General features: G+C 58.0%; 1 protein-coding gene across 1 annotated transcript in view; it reads right to left on the bottom strand.

The window, feature by feature from the left end:
* Nucleotides 1–2371: 2371 nt before the first annotated feature.
* The window catches only part of TRPM2 (transient receptor potential cation channel subfamily M member 2), a 50572-nt gene continuing 29707 nt past the window's right edge, over nt 2372–23236 (bottom strand). The window contains 17 exon segments of the mRNA XM_021679187.1: nt 2372–3093; nt 3645–3761; nt 5178–5279; nt 6861–6966; nt 7487–7573; nt 8827–8928; nt 9179–9255; nt 9951–10108; nt 10766–10853; nt 12986–13073; nt 14788–14920; nt 15157–15338; nt 16489–16672; nt 20597–20768; nt 21196–21328; nt 21856–21974; nt 22682–22895. Coding sequence (XP_021534862.1) covers nt 2968–3093; nt 3645–3761; nt 5178–5279; nt 6861–6966; nt 7487–7573; nt 8827–8928; nt 9179–9255; nt 9951–10108; nt 10766–10853; nt 12986–13073; nt 14788–14920; nt 15157–15338; nt 16489–16672; nt 20597–20768; nt 21196–21328; nt 21856–21974; nt 22682–22895 — 2188 coding nt within the window. The 3' untranslated portion in view covers nt 2372–2967.

A 23236-nucleotide genomic window follows, 5' to 3' on the forward strand; every position in this document is an offset into this window, starting at 1 on the left:
ATATGTAAATGAATTTACGTATAAATTATACATAATGTAGGTGTATCTCATATAATTAGTACATATATTTACATATGAATACACACATGTACGTATGAAATTGTACACACACACCCCACACGACACACACAGAAGGACCTCAGTCCTATTGATTGTATTATTCAAATTCTGCCCTGTTTTCCTTTTGCTTCGTGATTCCCCGATTTCTGAGAAAGTATCTCAACTATTACTGTGAATTTGCCAATTTCTCCTTGAATTTCTATCAAGTCTGCTTCATATATTTAAATTTTTTTTTTTGGAGATTTTATTTATTTGTGAGAGAGAGAATGAGAGACAGAGCACATGAGAGGGAGGAGGGTCAGAGGGAGAAGCAGACTCCCCGCCGAGCAGGGAGCCCGATGCGGGACTCGATCCCGGGACTCCAGGATCATGACCTGAGCCGAAGGCAGTCGCTTAACCAACTGAGCCACCCAGGCGCCCTGCTTCATATATTTAAAAAGCTATGGTGTTGGGTGGGTAACAGTTCCTGAAGGTGCTAGCTTTTCAGCAGATGATACCCTTGCGTAATCAAACGCTCCTCTTTGCTCCTCACGGGAGCCACGTAGGCGCCTGCGTCCGTGGGTCCTGCTAGAACTCTTCCCACACCTTTCTCTTTGAGAGCCTTTGCCCAGCACGACTTCCCCACGTTGTTAGCTATCAGACGTCTGTCTTAGGTGATATAGAAAAATACATGGGAAACAAGACAAACGAGGTGCATTATTTTTTTGACCCCATATGAAAATCACGATGTATGCGGGCCATAATTACTGCTGTGCCTTGAGTTCCCTACCATTTTATTTCATAGTAACCATCCTCTGCGGATTATTGTGCGTCCCTTGATCTCATCGCTCCCACTTAATTGCTCTGGGGGTGCACGGTTCTTCCCCCGCCTCTGCCCCACCCGCGGCCACTAGCCCCACGACCGTCCCGCGGCCCCGCAGCCGTGAGCCCTGCTGTCCACGCAGCACTGCTGTGGGCAGCATCTCCTTCCTCCTCCGAGTGAGCGGGGACTGTGGCGCTGGGATCGCCCGCACGTCTCCTCCGCCTGCTCCCAGGGAGACCAGCTAAGCTGGTATTAAGTTTTCTTTGCACAGCACGCCTCAACAGTTACGGGACTTAGCCATACGTTTTAACAGTTTCTTCGCCAGCACAGAGCTTGGTCTGTGTGCCTGCGTGTGCGTGCGCGCGCGCGTGAGTGTGTGTTAAGGACGGAATGTTTGTGCCCCCCACCAAATCCCTATGTCGGAGCCCTAACTCCCAGTGTGGCTGTATTTGGAGGTGGGGCTCTAAGGAAGTAATTAAGGTTAAATGAAGCGAAGGAGCGGAGCCCTGAGGTGACAGGATTAGGATCCTTGTAAGAAGAGACGCCGGAGCGCTCACTCCCTCTCCATGCACACCAAGGATGGGCATGTGATCAGGGGCAGTGAGAGACAGTCAGGAAGAGAGCTCCCGGCAACCAACCCCACTGGCACCTCGATCTCGGACCTCCAGCCTCCAGGACTGGAAAGAAACGTCTGCTGTCTGAGCCGCCCCATCTGGAATTTTGTTACGGAAGCCAAGCTAAGTCAGTGTTTGCTTTTCTGAAATTCATCTTAGAGAAATTCTTTCAGAAAGAATGTGCGAGTAACACATTTTTTTTTTTGAGTCCTTACAATTCCAAAATGTCTTTATTTGGTGCTGCCAGTTGAATGCTAGTTTGGCTAGGTATATGAGTCTAGATAAAAAACCCAGGCCCCCACCTGCGTGGGGGGAGCCATGGAAAGGGCTCGAGATTGAGGAGTCCCAGCCTGGGTGCTGGGGGCCGATGCTGGGGCCCGCGTCCTGGAGAATAAAGTGTAGGGAGAGGGGCAGGGGTGGATCGGAGAGGACGTGGTGAGTTTGGGCCTCAGGGGCCAGCAGGATGGCCACGGGGAGGAACCCATAGGAAATGGCCACAAGAGACGCCCTCGGGCCACGGGTGGCTTGGCCATGGATTGGAAGAGGTTTCAGTGGCCCAGACATAGCCCCCTGACCACTGTATGTGTCTGAACTTGATGTAGGAAGCACGGAAGACGCTGGGCAGGCTGGCTTGGGCAGCACATTTAATGTTGGGTTTTACAGTATTCCCAGGCCTGACGATTCCTGGTGGTTTATGCTGATGGTCTGTGAGCCACTGACAAGGAGCAGGGTGTCGCCCCGCCATCCGTGCCCACCGCCTGCCCCTCCCTGCGCTCACAGGGAGGAGGGAGGGAGTGCCATGCCTGCAGAGCCCCCCGAGGCCCCAGGGTAGCCCATAGGCAGACACCCTTGGGTCTCCAGAGAAGGCGTGTGCTTGAGTGGCCCCCACCCCCTGGGTGCACGGGCTCAGCCTTGACCGCCCGGGGCAGTGAACTGAGGGGCCTGGTGCCCCACCCCAGAGCAGGTGAGGGTTCGAGTAAGGTCACAGTGAACACCGTCTCTGGGATGTGGGCCCGAGGAGAAGGTCACGGGGGAGCCCCGACTGTCCAGGAAACACCGGCCTTGGGCCAATGCACGTCTGGTCGTGGACGAGCTGCTCACGATGGGACCAGGAGGGAATCTGGCTGAGGGCCGAGGCTGCAGGGGCAAGGATGGCTGGCAGGGTCCCAGGGGCCACGTCAACCCTGAGGAATGGCCAAGTGACCAGAGCCAGATGTCCCCTGCCTTGGCTCTCCCCTTGGGGCGCCCTGATGCCCTCCAATTCACAGGCTCATCTGGTCGGCGACTCGAGGTGGCTATGAGAGGTGGCAGATGCCCACAACACACCACGCGGTGCCCCAGCAGCAGCCTCTGGCCGCCCGAGGTCCAGGGCGGCATGTGGCTCGGGCAGCTGGTGTCAGCCTGTGTGCCCGGCAGCCCAAGCCTCCACGGGGACCGCGGGCGGGCTGGCCTCACCTGCCCCTGGCAACAGGGCCCGGCCAAGTCCACGGGTCAGTAGAAAGCCCCAAACAGAGTGGCCACCTTCTGGAGGATGGTCTTGTGGTGGGCATACAGTGGGATGCGCTTGTCCACAACCTGCCACTGGGCGGACATCCCCGGGTCACAGGAGTGCAGGTGCTGCAAGAGGGCAAACGCAGAGCCTGACTCCCCCCGAGCCGGCCCAGGCACCCCAAAACTTCAGCTGCGGAAGGGCCGCGGGGACACCACAGCCCTGGTCCCTGCTACGGGCCCAGCCTATGGCTGGCTCACTGTGCTCCTCTGGCAAAGGGGAGTGAGAACAGCTGCTTCGGACATGACTCAGAGAATCCTGCCCAGCCCTGATAATCCTTCGTGAGAACAGAGCAGGTGGCCTTATTCTCAGGTGTTCGTCCTGCAAACCCAGCCCCAGGTCTGCTCCCTGGGCCTCAGTGGTCCCAGCTCTGGACTGACCTAGGTATGGGGGACGCTATCCCCGTGAAGACACGTGAATCCTGCAACTCTGACTCGGCTCTGGCCTCTCCTGCTGCCTCTTGGAGCCCCCTGCTCTCTGCAGCCCCCACCCTCTGGTCCTCGCCAGCTCTGGCCGCCCAAGACCCCGGGCAGACCCCTGCCGGAGGCCTGGAGGTCACCCCAGAGCACGCTCGCCCCATGTCTCCCCCTCCTGGGAGCCTGTGGCCGAAGCCCCATACAGAGTTCAGCCTCTTCAGGTCCATGTCGCTCTGGTCTGGGAAGTGGATGCTGATGGCCACCGTCTCAATCCAGGCGTTGTCCGTGTTCCTTGGGTCGTCCACGTACCCCTTGTACACCTGGGGGGCAGCACGGGGGTGAGCTGGTCCACCCAATGGAGTGCTGAGCCCCGCCCCGGCGAGCTTCCAGAGGAAGGGGCACCACGTGTGCCCTCTGCTCCCTCCAGGCCCTGGGACGCCCTGGGCACAGCTGCCCGCTGCCCCAGGCCCCGCCCCCGTCTCCCTGCCTGCTGCATCCTGCTCCCCAACACGGCCCCAGCTCCCTCACTTAGCTCCCTCCCGGGTTCTGGCCCCACATCCAGACCCTTGGAAGGACTGAAACAGGATGGCGGACCTCAAAAACGTGACGCTAAGTGAAAGAAGCCAGATGCCAAAGGCCGCACACTGTGTGATTCCACTAGCAGCGAGGGTCCTGTGGGGGCCGACTGGTGCCTGGAGGGGCGCGGGCGGGGGCGAGGGCGGGGGCGAGCGCTGCTGGGTGGGGCGGGCGCTTGGGCTGATGGTCGCACCCACGGCCAGGGCACTCAAGGCCACCGACCTGCTCACTTTGAAACGGTTAATTTTATGGTACATGGATTTCAATAAATAAACTACTTAATTCTTCTCACCAAGTTGAGAAAAGAGACGGTGGTGTCGCCCCCAGCCCTGCCCGGGACGGCCCTCGTGAAAGGACTGGCTCTGTAGATCAAGACTGAACAGCAGCTCTTGCCTGTTTCGCCCCGAGCGGGGCCAGAAACAGGGCCGGGAACAACTCAGATGTCCGCTGAGGACGCTTGGCAAATCGTGGCGCAGAGCCTCCCGGGGCCATGGAAAAGGGCAGGTGAATTTGTAAATCAGGGCTTAAAAATATGACCATCACGAATTAAATGAAAAAGGTTACGGAGAAATGTGTGCCATGTGGCCCCATTTCTGTCAAGCGTGTGTGGTGTTCACGCGCAGAGGTCGCGGGCACCGGAGCCCCACGCGGGCGTGCACAGAGGTCAACAGAGAGCCTGGAGCAGGGCTCTCCGGGCAGCCCCGTGGGCGAGAGTGAACATGGGTGTGTGACGGCAAATGCGGACGGCCTTCAGAATGACAAACAGATTCGACGAAGAATACAGGCCTGACCAAGGTGCATGGGCCAGGGCCTGGGGAGCCGGCGGCTGGCGCCCCAGCACCCCTCTGCCCGGGGAGACACAGACCCTGCGGCTCCCGTGTGCCCGGGTGTGCTCAGGGCAAGAATGAGTGTGGGAGGGAGGCACCCAGCCGCTTGATTTAGGGAGAATGGGGACAGAGAGGGAAAGCAGGTGCCCGAGGCCCAGAGCCATGGCCTGCCACCCCTCCTGCTCCCAGCTCCTTCCTCCAGGGGCTGCGGGGTGTGGGTTGGCAGCAGGGTCCCCAGTGTCCCATCCTGCTCACCCTGCAGCCCTCACCAGCAGCACGCTGTGGGGGACCAGGACACACAGACAGTACTCTGAAGCAGGAAGGCCCCCTTACCTCAGTGCCCTGAATCAGCAAGTTCTGGAAGGAATACCAGAACTCTCTGCGGAGGACCTGCTTCAGCTTCCGGGGCAGTATCTCTCCTGGTTCGCGGGAGCCCTAAGCAGAGAGGAGGCAGAGGCAGGTCTGCGAGGCTGTGCAGAGACCCACCTCCATTGGCCGCCTGCCCAGCGCGGGCAGCCGGCCAGCCCCACGGAGCTGCAGGCGGACAAGGGTCTGGCAGCTTGGCTGTCTCGGGACTGCAGTGACGCTGCCCAGAGCCCACTGCCCGCGTCAGCCTGGGACGGAGTGGGGCTGAGTCAGGCCAAAGGCACAACCTCGGAGGGGTGCACGCGGGCACCAGGGCCTCTCTCTGGCGCCCATAAGGTAACCAGCGCCCTACCCCCCACCTGCCCACCAGCAGGAGGGCATGTTTTCGTTGTTTGCATCCCTCAGATGCCATTTCCCACCTCTGCTCCCCCAGGCTGGGCTCCCGGCCACTCCCAATGCCCCCTGTCCCGGGGACCTGGATCCTGAGCCTGCACCACCCGGCCCTTGATCCTCTAGGAGACCCTGTTTGTTACTGAAGTCCCTCCAAGTCCCTATCACAGCCATCCTGCTTTGGCCCTTGAGACACGCCTGCCCCTCGAAAGATGCAGTGTCAGGGACCCGTTCAGGCAGGCCGCTGGGGGGTCTGCAGGCACAGTGCCCGGGGGTCTGCAGGCATGCTGCTCGGAAGATGCCAGTTGGCAGGAACCACGTTGGGGCTGGGCCAGTGTCCTGCCCGGAGAGATCAAAGTGCCCAAGAGGGAGGCTGAATCATGTTAGAGAAGCCCCAGGGTGAGAGGGGCCGGCCGTAAGCCAACCCCCCGTTCAGCGTGGTGCTCCCTCAGCTGGGGATACAGGAGTCCTGGCTTCAGGGGCCAGAACTGCCCAGCGCCCCGGACTCCTTGTTGCAGCCTGGGGACCTGGCCATCCCCAGCCGAGCAGCCACTGGGCCATGGGCAGGTGCTGAGCTGGGGTAGATAACGGACATCCCGGGAACAGGCTCAGAGGAGAGGCCCCCGAACGGGGCCGCATCCCAGACACTGTGCACCAGCTCAGAGCCTGTCGGGGGGCCTGGTCCTCCTGCCAGGACCCCAGAACAAGGATGGGGGCCGGGGAGGGCAGACTGATCTGGGAGTAAAACCCAAGCGGTTCAGCCCAGGGCCTCCTGCACCCCAATCAGGTTTGTCCCCACAAGGCCTTGGGGTGCACTCCGGCCTTCAGCCCTACAAGCATCTGCCACTCCCTGCCTCCCCACAGCCCTGCACGCTGTCCTGTCCTTAGAGCTCAGCTCAGCGCCGCACAGAGGTATGTGCCCGCCCGGGACACCTGCATGAGGAGCCGTGTGTGCCCCCGAGGCCACGAGCTCCACAGGAGGCCCAGCCCGGGCCCTGACACAGCCCCAGCCCTGAGCCTGGTGCTCAGACACAGTGGGTATCAGTCAGACTCTCACACACCAGTCTTCGAACCCGTTTTCACAACTGCCAAAGGAGCAAACAGGAGGGGGTTCCTTCTACAAAGCCCAGCACCAGTTTGTCCTTTAGGACCAGGGACAGAGTCCAGAGCGGGCGGGTGGAGGCGGGGTGACTGCAGGGGGGAGGTGTTGGGCCGGAAGGTGGGATGGACAGACCGGACAGACAGCTCCCACTGGCTCACCCCTGGCAGGGCCCAGGCTTCTGAGAGCGGATGCTTCACGACCAGCACCTCCAGCATTTTCTTTATGCTCTTCCTGCAGATGGCGCCATCCTGGTTCCGCCTCCACCTGCAGAAGGGGCCGCTCACGGGGATCCTCTGACCTGAGCGCTCCCCACCTCCGCCCCCCTGCCCTCCCTGGGCCAACCCTGTCTCCTTCCCCAGCGGCCGCTCCAGGGGAAGAACCGGGTGGTGGCCATTAGGGGATGTCTTTCCACTTCACTACTGCTGGGAGGATGAGAATGGGCCGGCTTCTCAGGCAAATCGTTTTTTATCAAAAGCCTCAAGGAGGCACATGCCCTGACCCCCGCTGATCCACTGCTCGCTCTTTGGAAATGCTGGGTGGGATTACACGTATTTTCGTTTTGTCGGTGGTCCTGGGCCTTGGCCATGGCTTTGCCCCTCCTCCCAGAGGCAAGCCAGGGGACGGGGACCCAAAGGGATTCAAGGCCCAGGGCGTGGGGACGGGCCTGGGTTTCTCCCAGGGGGTACGGACACTCCCGCCCCGTGTCTTGGGTGTGCCTGAGGGTCAGCGGATGGAATGGACATGGCCGTGGGTGACTGGGTGGCCTCACTGGTGGCGTACTCACCGGGTGATCACAGGCTGCAGTGTGTGGTTGGGTCCCAAACAACCAAGGCTTCCCCGCCCGCGCAGTCCTGTGCGGCCCATGGGGTTCCTGGGGTGGACAGGGGTCTGCTTAGATTGCCGCTTGTCTCTGGGAGGACCAGGCCGGGGGAGGGCAGGGGCCCCTCAGGGGGAGCGCGCCGGCTCCCCCGGACCTTCTGCGGCCCAGGATCTTCAGAGCACGGACAGCTCACTGCAGCAGGATGCTAAGAAAGAGCCAGTGTGTGGAGGCGCTGATGGGACCCCAGATCCACCAGCCCGGCCAACTCCACCTCCCCACCTAGGACTGTCCCGCTGGGGACACATGTCCCTGAGGGCCTCCGAGGGATGAGGCAGGAGCTTCAGGTCACCTTGGAGTTGGTTGGAAAAGCAACATCCAGCCCTACTGCTGGAGTGGACACCGCGCCCCCCTGAGAGCGCGTGCCTAGCTCATCGCGCCACACAACACACGTCCGCACCCGAAGGCCTCATGCATGCAGGTCCCTCTGTGACATGCCAGCCTGCTCTCTCCCTGTGCCATGGCCCCGCGTGGCCTCCTGTCTCGGCAGCGGGGGCCCATCTCCCACCACCTCCGGACACAGTGGCCCACTCTTGTTCCAGGACATTCCTGAAAGCCCTGCCCCTGCCAGCTCTCTCAAGCCACCCCAGGGCCCGTCCGCTCCACGGGGCTCACGGTATCCCAGCAATTGTTGTCCCTCCCCTAATTCTGATGGCTCCTTCCTCATCCTCCAGCCCCTGGAACCGCCTCCTCCCCAGCGACCCCGCCCAGAGGAGGCTCCTTCAACTCCAGACATCCAGGCTGACACACGGAGGTGATCCCCAAGGACTGCTGGGCATGATGTCACCGGTCACTCGACAGCTGGACTCGGACATACAGAGTGCCCGTCCCCGCACAGAACAGACGCTGGAAACACCGTCATCCCCTGACGCGACCCCACTGCCCCTCAGCTGCTCCCCTGCGGCCAGAACCCTCTCGGGGGAAGTCTGCTCTTTCTCAGAAATCCATGGAGATGGCGGGACGGTCACCCCCATTTTACAGGGAAGACTGGAAGTCCCTGAGGTTACTCAGGGCTGAAGGCAAAGCACCCAAGGTCAGTGGGGTGAGCCCCGGGAGGGGCAGAGAGGGGGCCTCGTCCAGGTGCCAAGGAAACGTTTTATGTCAATCTGTCCTTTCTTCTGTGTTTTGTTCATTTTTACCAGAAAAATGACTAGTTTGCCAAGACAGGACAGCTGAGCCCAGAAGCAAGCCCCCAAAGGCCCCCCACAGGGTCGGGGTGATGCGGGATGGCGGGCAGCCGCACTCACAGAGGGAGCCCGTCCTGAACCGCGTAGAGCCCGTGGAAGCTCCGCCGGTCTATGGGCCCATCCATGGCGTTGTAGCTGATGCCGGCCAAGGCTTCCAGGGCACTGGGAGCAAGCGGAGAGTCACGTCCCCGGTAAGAGAGGGCGGTGCCCGGGGCTGGGCAGTCAGAGAGCCCACGACCGCAGGTGCCCACAGCCACGCGCCTCCCAGCTCGTCCCAGCCCTTGGGGAGAGCGGGCACCCCGTCCAGGCAGGAAGCAGACCCTCACCCTGAGCCGGCGCTGGCGGTCACCTGGGAGCGCCCGGCGGGTCCCTCGCCCACCCTCCTGCCGGGGGCAGGGATGCACACACTCACTTTCCCACGGGGTCCACCAAGCCCTTGTCCTTCCTGTCGTCCGTGTAAAAGGGTGGGTCGTAGATGAGAAACTCCGTCTGCACAAACACGGCAGTTCTTCCCTCAGACAGTTACCCCAGACTACAGCTAGGGCACCCAGGATGCCCAACGGCGGCTCCTCCTCGTCAAAGTGCTCATAGCCAAGGACCCCGAGACCATCCCCAAAGTGCACGTGGTAGCTCTGAGCTCAGGCAGGCCTGCGGGGTGCACCCCCCACTGGGGACCCAGCCGAGGGGGCGGCAACGGCACTGCTGGTCTAGGGGAGCCCCCAGGATGGGGCGGGGGTCCAGGCTGGACTGCAGGAGTGAGGAAGACTCCAGCTGGCAGGGACTGGGGAGAAAGAATGGAAACCACAGCCTGGAAGGTCCTGGAAAGGCCAGAGAGAAAGCCCGTGGGGGCAGGGAGGGCACGCAGAGGCCGTCAGCCCTTCCTCTCCCTTTGAGGCCTTCCCCCAGCTGGTGCTCACAATAGGGGCACTGACCACTCCGGGATGCTGGGGTCCAGGACCAGCGAGGTGGCCGGAGGTAGTGGGACAGTCTGCTCCCCGTGTGGGTCAGATCCCAGCTCCACCACCCCCAGCTGTGTGTACCTACGGGACTCCGTCTCCACCTGTGTCCAACACGTCCCTGGGGGCTGCAGCAGGTGAGTGCACCTGGGGCCTGGCTGTGTCAGAGGGCTCAGGGCAGGACCGCCGCCCCAAACCCGGCCGCCTCCGGCCAAGGCTGGCACTCACCTCCCAGGGCACCTTCTCGTTGGGCACGGGGAAACGCGTGACGTGGGAGTTGGGGTAGAGGAGGTGCCGGGCGTTCACGTGGTGGGTGTCGCCCACGTCTTCTGCCTTCTGCCTGCCGTCCAGCTCATGGTCCTGCTCCTCTGAGGTCTTCTGGGGTGCTGGAACAGCCACAAGGAGCCGTGGGCAAAGCCGGACTCCGGCTCAGGCTCCTGCCCACAGGACAGGGGCGTCCTCTATGGCCCTTTCCCCAAAACTGAGCCTCCTCCACCTCCCTGAGTCCAGAGTGAACACCACCAGCCCTGAAGGGAGCCCCAGCCCAGGGCCCCAGGACCATGGCTCTGGGAAGACCGAGATCTGGGGTCAGAGAGTGTGCCCCCAGCCAGCACCTGCCTCCTTGTGTGGCTGCCCCAGAGCCCATCCAGTTAAGGAGGGCCAGCAATGCCCCAGGAGGGCTAGTCATGCCCTCTTCCTGGCTGGCTGCAAACTTAGAAACGCAGACTTTGCTTTCTGTCCCCCAGCACCTTCTGGAGCTACCCCTCCTTTGTGTCACGATGCACAAGAGGGGGTCAGGGACGTGGGCCAGGCCTCTTCTCAAAGTCCCCCACCTGGTCATGTGGGGGGCTCGGCTGTGCTGGGCCCCTGCTTCTCTGGGACAGGCTATGCTCCCTCTGGGTGCTCGGGGCTCAGGAAGAGCTCAGTCAGCCAACCCCCAGGCCGAGGGGGAGCCCTGCTTACTCCCTCTCCTCCCCATGGACCCCCAGATTCAAAAGAACACAGGCCAGTAGAGACCAGCCACGGTCGCGGCCTCCACTCACCCAGGGTGGGGAGGCCCTCCTCTGAGCCAAAGCCACCATCCCTCAGCGCCTTCATGATCCAGTGCAATGCTCTGGACATCTGGGCCACCTGGAAGGCACATCCCAAACAAGGTGTGGTCAGCACCTTCCTCTGTACCGCACAGCCACCCCCCCACTGAAACCACGAGGGCACCGCTGGGAGCACCCATCCCGCTGCAGTGACCCCACGGGCATCCAAGCCCGCCCTGCTTCCCTTAGTCACCAGCAGTGCCCACCAGAGAGACACAATGGCCACTGGAACTGGACACACCAGAGGCCACTGGACCATGCTGAAGCCCCAGAAGACAGCTCTGAGCCACAGGGAGAAGGTGGGGCTCCACGACCCACGGAGCTTCCCACGGCTCCTGCTCCTCCCAGAGAAAAGAAGCTTCTAGAAACCAAACATACTCAACTGCAGGTGATGGCAGGAGCCACGTGACGAATAGGGGCCAGGAGGATGCTGCTCGGCAGCACCCATGTTAGAGGGGGTCAGCAAGGTGAGGCCCCACAGGGGAGGAGGCAGTTAGGGCAGACCCCCGCATGCAGCGGTCCCTGGGCAGGGGCTGGCTGACGGCAGAGCCCCCGCCAGCACAGTGGCTGGGTGGCTTGCCCCCACCTGACACAGCAGAGCTGAGAAGAGGCAAGACTCCAGTGCCAGCCTGGGGGGCTCAGGCACTGCCTGCTGGGAGGCTGCTGTGGGTGGCAGGGGCTCTCATAAGAAAGCACAGGTCCTCTGTGCCCCCAGCAAGAGGGGCACAGAAGGGCAGGGACCCAACCTCCACCCTGCCTACCCCTCCTTATCCTGGAGGCTGGAGGCCTCCCTGACTGCCAGCCCCTATCACTGCCTTCATTGCTGTGCTTATTAAACCACACTGTGACAATGGACATTTATGTCTGTGCCCCCCACACTGGAAACCTCTGAGGGGGAGACAATTCCTGTTCACCTTGACATTCCTCAGGCCAGCCCTGGATGTGGCACAGAGGAGGAGCACGGGAAACATGAAATGAAGGATGGATAGATGGATGGATGGATGAAAGGATGGATGGATGGATGGATGGATGGATGGATGATGGATGGATGGGGGATGGATGGATGGATGGATGATAGATGGATGGGGGATGGATGACAGATGGATGGGGGATGGATGGAAGAAAAGATGGATGGAAGGAAGGATGGATGGAAGGAAGGAAGGATAGACAGATGGATGAATGGAAGGAAGGATGGAAGGAAGGATGGATGGATGGATGGAAGGAAGGATGTATGTATGGATGGATGGGGGATGGATGGATGGACAGATGGATGGATGGAAGGAAGGACAGATGGATGGAAGGATGGACAGAAAGAAGGACAGAGGGGTGGATGGAAGAATGGATGGATGGAAATGGATGGATGGAAAGAAGGATGATGGACAGATGGATGGAAGGATAGATGGATAAATGGATGAATGAATAAATGAATGAATAGATAGATGGGTGGGTGAATGAATGTTCAGGGACCTGAGCCCAGCTAGCCTGCAAAGCTGCTCAGGGCTGCCTGTCTCAGGCCCAGGGCTTGGAGTCCAGTGGATGTGGCCCAACTGGTGGGGGAGCATCAATGTTCATTGATGGGGGATGAGTGGGGCAGGGGCTGTTCACCTAATGCCAACTGCCTATTGACAGTGTCCTTTGAGCTTCCTCTTACAAAAGAACAAGCTCCCTGCGTGCAGAAGCATCCAAACCTTGACCCCACATTCCAACCATCGGGGGCTGGTCTGAGATGTCCACACGCTGCTTTCTGACGTTGCTCCCGACATTCAAACGCATCCTGCATCCCCTGGGACCCTCCCTCCCAGGATCCCCAGGCAACCTGGGAAAGCAGGCCAGGGCATCTGTAATTCCCACAGCGTCTGGATGTGGAGTCCTGCAGAGGGGTCATCTCAGAGGACAGCTCTGAGGAGACCAGAGAAGGGGACCAGAGCAGCTCTCTCAGACCAGCCCCTGGTATAGACACCTCCCAGTGCACTGGGGTGGAGCTCAATGGGGAAGTATTTGACAGAATTTTCTGGAAGACAAAGAAGGCGCTTCTTCCAGTTGGGAACGGTTGTCCCAGCATTCCCCAAGTCCTTCTCAGGGTCATTTCCCCAGCATGCTCCTTCTCAAAGAGCGGTGCCCAGGCCTGTCGGAGACATGACCCAGAAAAGGAGGCCCCGGCCCGGTGCCTACCTGCTCCTCCAGGGAGGACAGTCTCTGCTCCATGGAGCCTGACCGCTTCAGACTTTCCATCTCCAGCAGGTCCACCGCGGCGTTGACCCTAGAAGAGCACACAGCTGAGCCCAGGCCAGGCTCGGGGGCCCGGATGCTGAGGAAACATGGCGCTAGGCTGCAGGGGGAGGTCCCTGCCAGATCCAGCAGCCTGGCCCCTCCTGCCCTTAACTTCAGGCCTCTTCCCCTCTATCTGAAAGTATTTATAACATACATTTCTGTGCAGAATGAGCACTGCCTCCTGCCTCGAAGGGGAAGTTCTGGTAGCAAGTGCATTGCCCCCCACCTCACACAGCCATTCTGACTCCTCCCCGCAGGAGAGACGCAAGTATGCGAGATGCTCCTCGCCTTGATGGGCCCACAGGCTTCCAGAAGGCGAAGCACAAAGCTCCGAGCTGCTTCTGGGCAGCACTGGGCGGGGGGAGGGGCAGCACTGCTGTTCAGTTTGGTCCTATTTTGCTACAACATGGGAGTTTCAGCAGCTTTGGTCTGCCCCGTTTACAGTAATTCCAAACATCGTCCAGACTCTCCCGTCTGGCTGTGTGTAGGGCGCCCAGTCCCACCTGCAGGGGACGCTCTCCTGTAAGAGACTTAGCCCCCACTTTAGTGGCCAGTGGGCGCTGAGCTGAGCCCGTGGCCCACTTTGAATGGTTCTCTAGGGAAAGGGGAGGGAAGCACCTCACTGAGGGCCCAGGCGTTTACTCTTCCTCTCACTACGTGTTCCCTAATCCCAGAAAAGCCACAAAACCACTTCCTGCCACATCCCCCATCCAGCCCGTGAATATGCTGCGTGGGTACTGACAGAGTGTCTTTGGACCCCTCTGACTCCCATCACCACGACAAGCTTGTCAGAGACCCCACCTCATCAACAGACCCCTTCCCCACTTCATGGCTCAGCCACAGGGCTGTGGGGCCGTGGCGCGCCACGTGGCCTCCCGGGGCCTCGGATCCCTCCCCCGACCCGGGGGGGGAAGGTGGCCGGTGCAGGGCAGCATCGTCCCCTGTGCCCCAGCCAGGACGTGCTCCTGCCTTACACGTGCGCTCCCTCCCGTGTGCTCCGGAAACCATGCCAGGCGATGGCTGTCATCACAGCTCCGTTCACCCAGGAGCCCAGAGACACACAGCAAGGCAGGTGCACGGCTCTGAGGAGAGGTGCGCTCGGGCTCGGCCTGGCTGCAGGGAGCCCACCCCCTGGATGCTCAAGGCCCCAGGACGTCCTTCTCCACACACGGCCCACAGGACTGCACCGGGGACAGGACATAGTTACAGAGCACGTGTCCCCTGCCTCCTCCTGGCCCACGGCAAGGCATACCCTGACTGCAGGACCAACTCCTTCCACCCATCAGGGCTGGGGGTGAGCAGCCCCGACCTTACACCAGAAAGAAGGCGGGAGGGAGGAACTGGGGGCAGAGGGACAATGCTCAGTGAGCCTGAGCTCCAGGCCCGGCCACCACGGCCCCACAGAACCTGCAGCAAGGCTGTGTGCCAATAAGCTCACTGAGCTCAACCCCAGGACAAGTGGGCCTCCCCTGCCAGCACCCCTCCTTTAGCCCTGTCTGCAGGGGTCAGCCCTGTCTGCAGCCCAGGTGACCTTCTCCCACCCCGTGGGGTCCAGTCCTCCTAAGGACCCAGAGGGAAGGCCGTGGGTCAGCTGGCGGACACAGGTTTCCCACCCCAGGGGCCTGGCCCAGGTGGGCTATGGCCCCGTGTGACTTGGAGCTGCAGGGGTTTCCCCACCTCCGGGCTGCCCCGGCCTCCCGTACTTATCGCCGATGTCTTGTATCTGCTGTTCGGGCCTCTGCTTCTGCTGGTACTGCTGGTTCTGCAGGTAGTTCTCCTTCAGGTAGATCTCCCAGGACAGAAGGGCGGCCTCCTCGTTCTTCTCCAGCTTGCTCTCTTCAGGGGCGGGTGGGGGCAGATGGAGGGACCGGATCACTGGGGCGGGGCGGAGGGGACTGGGAGGGCCCGCGGCAGGGAGGAAGGGCTGGGGAGCCCACCCAAAGGGCTGGGGGGAGGTCGGAGGCCCGTGGAGGTTCCAGGATTCTGGAAGGAGCAACCACGCTCCCTACAGGCCCCTGACTGCACCCAGGACCCGAGACAGTCTGGGGACCGCGGAGGGAGGGCCGGCTCACTGAGCTGCTTGTGCCTCTTGGCGGGTATCTTCAGGACGACCCTCCTGATGAACAGGTGCAGGTGGCTGAGGAGGATGAAGGGGGGCGGCGCGGGGGGCCTGCTGTGGTACTCTTCTATTAGGTCGTGGCGCTGGAACTTCCAGATCTGGTCCGTGTGCTCCTGGACCTGCTGGAACGTGTAGCTGGCAGGAGGCAAGGGGCGCGGGTCACGGAAGGGCTGGCGGGACCCCCAGAATCGCCCACAGCACCCCCTGGGGGGCCTGGGGGTGGCCCGTGAAAAGCAAACACACAGCACCCCAGTGGACAATTCCTGACGCAGACAAAGACCAGCCTCAGGGTCCTGAGCTCCTGGGAGCCGTGGTGAGAATGAAGATCCCTGGATTTCAGATGTTATAAAACTTGTTAGCGGACAAAACAAGGCAGAGGACTGTTGGAAGGTGGACAGGGTCCTGGCATTTGACAAAATCTAAACAGAGATTATCTGTGAATTTGACACACAGAAGGGACAGGATCTTCAAGGGCGGACGCGGCTCATCTCCGCACACTTGTCGTCTAGCCGATGGGCCTTGGCGGGCTGCCCCCCAATGCCAGACGTAGAGAGGCCCCCGAGGGGCGAGAGAGAAAGACACCCGTCCAGACCAGGAACACAAGGGACCCTGCACGGCTGACCCACTCGGCTCCTGTTGGGGCTTTGTAAACGGAGGATGAATACAGGTCATCCCATATCAGAAGAGCCGCTTCCTTAAATGCTGGGACACACTCTTCCACATGCAGAGATGACCTCAGCCAGGTCCCCTTGCCGCACAGCCCAGCTCCCTTGTTCGCAAAATGAAAGGTCTGCACAGGGGGCGCCCAGGTGCCTCAGTGGGCGAAGCGTCTGCCTCTGGCTCAGGTCATGATCCCGGGGTCCTGGGAGCCTGCTTTTCCCTCTGCCTGCCCCTCGCCCTGCTTGAGCTCTCTGTCTCTCTCAAATAAATAAATAAAATCTTTAAAAAAAAAAAATAAATGAAAGCTCTGCCCAGAAAACTTTCACCCTCTGGATCTTACTTGTTTCCACAAACAATCTGTGACGTAGTGTTTTCTCCGCCAGGACAGAAGCTGAGCAAAGCTCAGGTATTTCTGAGAGCCCTGGGTGAGACTCCAAGCTGCGCCCCGATGAGGCTGTGCCCCGGGCCCCCAGGAGGCTCACTTCCCCGCGAGTCCCCCGGCCCGCGGGCGGCCTCCGCACAGCAGGGACCAGGGAGGGAGGCCATGCGCCGGGCGGAGCGAGGCAGCTCGCAGCGCGGGCGTCTGGGGCCCCAGGCTCGCTCCGTCCCCGCTGGCAGCACTCACTTGAACATGGCAATGAGGAGGTTCAGCAGCAGGATGTTGGTGAAGAGCAGGTAAAGGCAGAGCAGGATGACGGTCAGCCACTCGGGGAAGGCAGGCTCGTGCCGGATGGCATCGCTCTCGGGGCACTTGGGCTTGTAGGGGTCTGTGCCGTTGGGGCTGCACTGGTCCAGGCTGAAATTCACACCTGGGGGGCAGGGAGCAAAGACGCCACACAGAGTCACAAGTGTCCCCTGGGCAGTGAGCACCCCGGGGCCTGGACGCCCCCACAGCTGGCTGCCCTCAGCTCTGTCAGACAGAGAGGGGCGTCTGTCTGCACCCCAGCATCCTCTGTGGGCAGGAGGAGGGAAGGACCCCTCCAGGACACGTCCTGGGCCCCGGGCAAGAGCCAGCCCCGGGGGGTGATGCCCAGTGCAGTGGGAGAGAATTCGAACCGAGAAACGAACAACTTGCGCAACGAGGAAGGAGGCAGGGGAGGGAACCGTGGGGCATGGGCCACGTGCTGACCCACACAACGGGGCGGGGGTACAAACCGAAGTGCAGTCCCACATTTGTAGCAAAGTGGAGGGTACAGAAGATAATAAGACATAAATAGACATCCAGCTGTGCGTCAAAACACTCCCAAGGAGGCACAGCCTTTGGCAGCTGTTAACGGCAGCTAACCCGGGAAGTGGGGTCACAGACAGCATTATTCTTTATACCCACTCTGGATTTAACAGTTTTTCAACAATGAGCATGCACTATTTTCTTAAAAACTGGAAGTCTGTACCTCCCACCGCCCTGCGCCCATTTTGCCAATCTCCCTGCCCAACGAGCATGCACTGGTAAGGAGAAGAAAGAGCCCAAATCAATAACATAACCTTCCACTTTAGTAAACTAAAAAAGGGAAAGTAAACTGAACCCAAAAAGGAAGGAAGTAAGAAAGATCAAAATGCAAATAAATAACAGAGAGAATACAAAAAACAATAATCAATAAAAACCAAAATCTGTTTCCTGGAAAAGATTAAGAAGATCACAACCCTTTACCTAGACTTATCAAGGGGAAAAAAGGTTCAAATTGCTCAAGTTATAAACGAAAGAGAGAACATTACTACCAACCCTAAAAAATAAAAAGAATTATAAGGAAATACTACAGAACTGTGTGCTAACAAAGCAGATGACTTGGAAAAATGGGCAAACTCCTAGAAAGAGACAAAACACCAGAAGTGACTGAAGAAGAAATGGGAAATACAAACAGACCTATAACAGGCAAAAAGATTGAAGTAATAATTTAAAACTTCACACAAAGAAGGGTTCAGGCCCAGATGGCTTCACTGGTGAATTCTACTGAATGTTTGAAGAATTAAAACCAATCCTTCACAAACTTTTCCAAAATACGAAGCAGGAGGGAACACTGCTAACTCGTTCTATGAGGCTAGTATCACCCTGATACCAAAACCAAACAAAAACAAAACTACAGACCAATGCCCTTTATGAACATAGACGCAAAAACCCTCCCCAAAATGCCAGCAAATTGAATCCAGCAACACATAGAAAGAATTACACACCATGACCGAGTGAGATATATCCCAGGAAGGCAGAGTTGGTTTTACATCTGGAAATCAATTAATATAACACACCATATTAATAGCATGAAGAACAAAAGTCATGTGAACATTTCAACAGATGCAGGAAAAGTGTTTGACAAAATCATATATGCTTTTATAATAAAAGCACTCAAGAAACTAGGGATAGAAAAGTGCTTCTTCACTCTCATGAAGGACGTTTACAAAAAACCCCACAGTGAACATCATACTTACTAATGAAAGACTGAAAGCTTCACCCTCTAAGATCAGGAACAACATAAAAATGTTTGTTCTGGACACTTCTATTCAATGTTGTACCAGGAGTTCTAGCCAGGATAATGAAGCAAGAAAAAGAAATAAATGTATCAGATGGGAAGGGAACAAGTAAAAGCATCTCTATTTGCAGAGGGCATGATCTTGTATATAGTAAATCCCGAGGAATCCACTAAAAAACTATGAGAGCTATAAAGACGTTCAGCATGGTTTCGGGATACAAGATCAACACACAAATATAGCATATTTCTACACACTAGCAACAAACAATCCAAAAATGAAATTAATAAAATAATTCTATTTACAATAACATGAAAAAGAATAAAAATCTTAAGAATAAACTTAAAAGGAGTGTAACTTACACACTGAAAATTATAAAATATTGTTGAAAGAAATTAAAGATCTAAATAAGCAGAAAGGCATCCCATGCTCACAGTCAAAATCCTAGATGCCTTTTGGAGAAAGTGAGAAGCTGAATCCAAAATTCATGTGGACCCAAGGAACCCAGAGGCCAAAGCAATCTTGAAAAAGAAGAACAAAGTTGAAGGACTCACACATCTCTGATTGCGAAACTTACTACGAAGTTACATTTGCCAAGACCATGTGGTGTTGGCACAAGAACAGACATACAGATCAACAGAATAGGGTTGAGAGTCTATAGATAAACCCTTCCATTAATGGTCAGTTGATTTTTGACAAGGAGGCCAAGACAATTCAATAGGGAGAAATCGTCTTTTCAATACATGGTGCTTGAACAACTGGAAATTTGCATGCAAAAGAATGGCCCTTACCTCACACTGTATAAAAAATTAGTTTAAATAGCTCAAAGGCCAAAAGCAAGAACAAAAGCTATTACTTCAGGAATAACAACACAGACATGAGTCTTCATGACCTTGGGTCAGGCATCAGGTTCTGAGATATGACACCAAAAGCACAAATGATAAAAGCAACTGATAAGGTGGACTTCATCAAAGCTAAAAACTTTTGTGCTTTGAAGGACACGATCAAGAAAGTGACAAGCTGACCCACAGAAGAATATATTGGTAAATCATACAGATGAGAAGGAACTGGTGTCCATACATAGAGAATTCTCGTAACTCAGTAAGAAAGAAAAATAATCCACTTGAGAAATGGGCCAATGAGAGGAGTAGACATTTCTCCAGAGAAGACATCTGAATGGCTCAGGGAGCACATGAAGAGATGCTCCACATCATTCACCATCAGGGAAATGCAAATCGGAGCCACAATGAAATGCACTTCACACCCACTGGGACGGCTAGAAGCAAACAAAGACAATGACAAGCCAGAGAGAATGTGGAAATTGGGGCCCTCATATACGTTGCTGGTGGGGACATAAAATACAGGACAGCTGCCATAGAAAATAGTTTGGCCCGTTCTCAAAAAGTTAAACACAGACTTAGCATACAAACCAACAGGTATACGTTACAGTTCCAGATATATATCCAAGAGAGGTGAAAACATATGTCCACACAAAAACTTATTAAAAAACATAAATAACTGTTCATAGCAATGTTATTCATAACAGCCAAAAAGTAGAAACAACGCATGTTTACCAACTTATAAATGCATAAACTAAATGTGATCTACCCATACGATGGAATATTATTTAGTAATAAAAAAAGGGAATTAAATACTGATGCAGGCTACAATATGGATGAGTCTTGAAAACGTTACACTAAGAAAAAACAAGATACAAAGATTACATATTACATTATCTGATTTATATGAAATGTCCAGCAAAGACAAATTGAACAGACAGAAAGTAGATTAGAGGTCACCAATGGTTGGGGGGGATGGGGAGTGACTGCTAATGGGTGTCTTTGGTGGGTGATGCAAATGTTCTAAAATTAGATCCTCTAAATACGCTAAAAACCACTAAAGCACACACTTCATACAGGTGAGCCTCACGGTATGTGAATTATATCTCGATGAAGCTGTTGAAAAGAAAAAACTCCATATACAAAAAGGATTCTCCCCGTCCAGAGGAGGAGGAGGGATAGGGAGGCATGCAGTGTGGGGGAGGGGTGCCAACCGATGCCCCAGAGCCCCAGGCCACATCCTTGGCCCGCCTGGGATCTCAGTACGGCTTGGCTTCGGCTTCGAAGATCCCAACCCCCTCAACCGAACATCACACGCACCTGTCTCTCTGTCATGCAGGCACTTGGGGAGCTGCCACCCTTGTCCCCCTGTCCCCATCCTTCTGCGAGCTTTGCAGGTGCCCCTGCTGGAGCTGTCAACACCCCATGTCCTACCGTCAATGTAAGCTGGCATCTGCCCGAAGATGGTGAGGTACGACTGGTAGATGACCCCCCGAAAGATCCAGTCCACCCGGCTCTCGTTGTGGATGAGGATGGCCTGCTTGGCCACCCCAAAAGACACCACCCACACCGCCAACAGGAAGAGGAAAAAGAAGACGTCCTTCATCTGCAGAGACGGAGGGCCCCAGCTGCAGCCACGTGCACCCACACGTGCCCCCTCCTCCCACACCCAGGTTGTGCGCTCTGCAGTGGTGGGAGCAGCCGCTGATGCCCAGGGCAGGGACACAGGGGCCCACAGACCTGGGCCTGTCCCCATATCCTAACAGGGTGCGGGGCACCACACAATGCATACGAGGGGCTGGATGCGACTGTGACCCACAGAGAGGAGTGACCGGAGCTGTAACAGCAATAAGGAACGAGCTGTGGAGATTAGGGAAGGCTGCCTGGAAGAGGTGACATACAGGCAAGGACCTGAGACAGGCATGCTGGGGTTGGGAGCCCGAGGGCAAAGCAGGGACATGGGAACCTAGTAGTGTGCTCAAGCCCTGGGGCACCTCACTTGCAGCTGGTGCAGGACCCGCTCATCCCCTTACCATCCGCTTCACGATGATTATCTTGGGCCCCAGCGTCTTACTGATGGTAAAAATGTGCATCAGGCGGAGGCAGAACATGATGAAGTCCAGAGAGAGGATGATGCGCCCAGAGTACAGCAGCCCGGGGATGAGCCTGCCCAAGGCAGAATCAAGGACCCCTCAGCTCACCGCTCCCGGAGCCTGTCCCCAGCTGCCTGCTCACCTGCCCGAGCCCACATGTGGCTCTGGAGGCCTCTGGACCCCAAAGTACTAAAAATGGGGTATGAGCTCATGGACCAGAGCTTCCGGGGAGGTGTGTTTTCCAGAAAAGTCTGGGAGCCAGCCTTGGGGAGGGTAGGCAGGCCATGCAGTCCTCTTGGGAGGCAGTGTGGCTGGTCCCTCTTGCTCCTTGGAGAAAGGGACCATGGCAAGGGCGCATGTGGCCCCAGTGGGCAGCGGAGTGGACGGGGCCACAGCAGGAGGTGCTGGGAGGGGCCACTGGGCTGCAGATGCTCAGCCATCTGAGGGGCAGGGAGCTCTGGCACCTTCCTGCTCTACTCCTCCAGCAGTCCCGGGGTAGGTTCTGCCCACCACACAGACAACAGGCAGGTTCGGGGCACCTGAGCCCTCGGGGCTGCAGTCGCAGATGGCGGGGAGGTGCAGGGCAGACAGGCCACTCACCTGCAGGTCAGTCCTGCTACGAAGAGCAGGATGGCACCGATGTCCAGTTTATTCCAGAAGTCACTGAAGTACAGGAGTGCCATCTTCATCAGCCCGAACTCGTCGGGGTCATAGAAGAGCTGAGAGAGGACACGGTTAGGGGCCTGGCTGTCGCCACCATCGTCACCTGAGCAGTGAGAACACCCTCTCCTTCCCGGAGAGGGAGGCCAGCCAGGCAGGGCACAGACTTCCACCGTCCCCGGGCCCCCAGGTGGAGCAGCAGCGGGAGACGAGCTCCAGGCAGAGGTGTCGCCAGGCCGCCCTGAGCCCGCCCTGCTCAGTTCGCAAATGGCTGTGTTCTTGGGGCCGACTGTCCTCTCTGTCAGCAGCCAGCCAGCTCCCACTGGACCCCTGTTCCCCTGCTTCCACGGCAGCCCCAAGAGGGGTGGGGACCGTGGCAGCCCTGGACCCCGGCAGCTGGGCGGGTCCCTTCTGGAGATGGTCAGACTCAGGGAGGAGGGTACACGTGACCCCCATTCTGGGGCTGCCACCTTTGAGGCCAGGGCTTCGTCCCCGGGAGAGGGTCTGGCTTCAGGAGGCGGCACAGCCAGAGGAAAGCTGGGAGAGGCCAGGGGGACAGCGTTGCCTCCCGCACCAGCCTCCCGGGAGTTCTGAGGCCGCCCCGGGCCCTGGCAGCGGCGCCTGGGCACCTGTGAGCCCACCGTGAGCCCACCCACGGAAGTGACCGGCTGCGGGTCCCGGGGCCAGGTGCTCCCAGATGGGGGCGGGGACCAGAGGACAATCCACGCGGGCTGGGGATGTGGGGAAGGGGGCCGGGGGGGCGCACCTGCCGCAGCTCCTCACACACCAGGGAGAAGAGCCAGAAGTAGATGAGGTACTCGCACCGTGAGGGCGTGGGCTGGAAGTCCACCATGAGCACGTAGGCGAAGAGGCACAGGAAGGCAAAGTAGGACAGGATGTTGAGGTGGAAGATGACCACGGGCGCGTTGAAGAAGGCGCGGACCCGGAGCAGGCCCCTCCTGGCCTGCAGCTTCCCCTCCCTGCAAGGCAGACACCAGGGGGAGGGGGGGATGGCAAGACTGTGAGGGGCCTGAGAGCCCGAAGGACCTCTGCCTCCCCGAGGAGTGGGGCCAAAGGGCTCATGTGCTCACATCACGTGACAGAGACAGAAGCACTATAGGACAGACGCTGTCCGTGCAGCCCACGGACCCTGCACAGGCAGCCACGTAGAGGGCTCCACCAGACGGCTCCACGTAAGGGAGGACCCTGAAAGAGCCCTTTGGCTCTGGTTTTGTTAGGACTGAAACGAAATGCTTGGCTACTGGGTGCTCAGCGCAGGGCAGGTGCTCAGTGTAAAGTAGGTGCTCAGGGCAGGGCAGGT

This window comes from Neomonachus schauinslandi, chromosome 1 (genome assembly GCF_002201575.2).
Source record: "Neomonachus schauinslandi chromosome 1, ASM220157v2, whole genome shotgun sequence".
Taxonomy (NCBI): domain Eukaryota; kingdom Metazoa; phylum Chordata; class Mammalia; order Carnivora; family Phocidae; genus Neomonachus; species Neomonachus schauinslandi.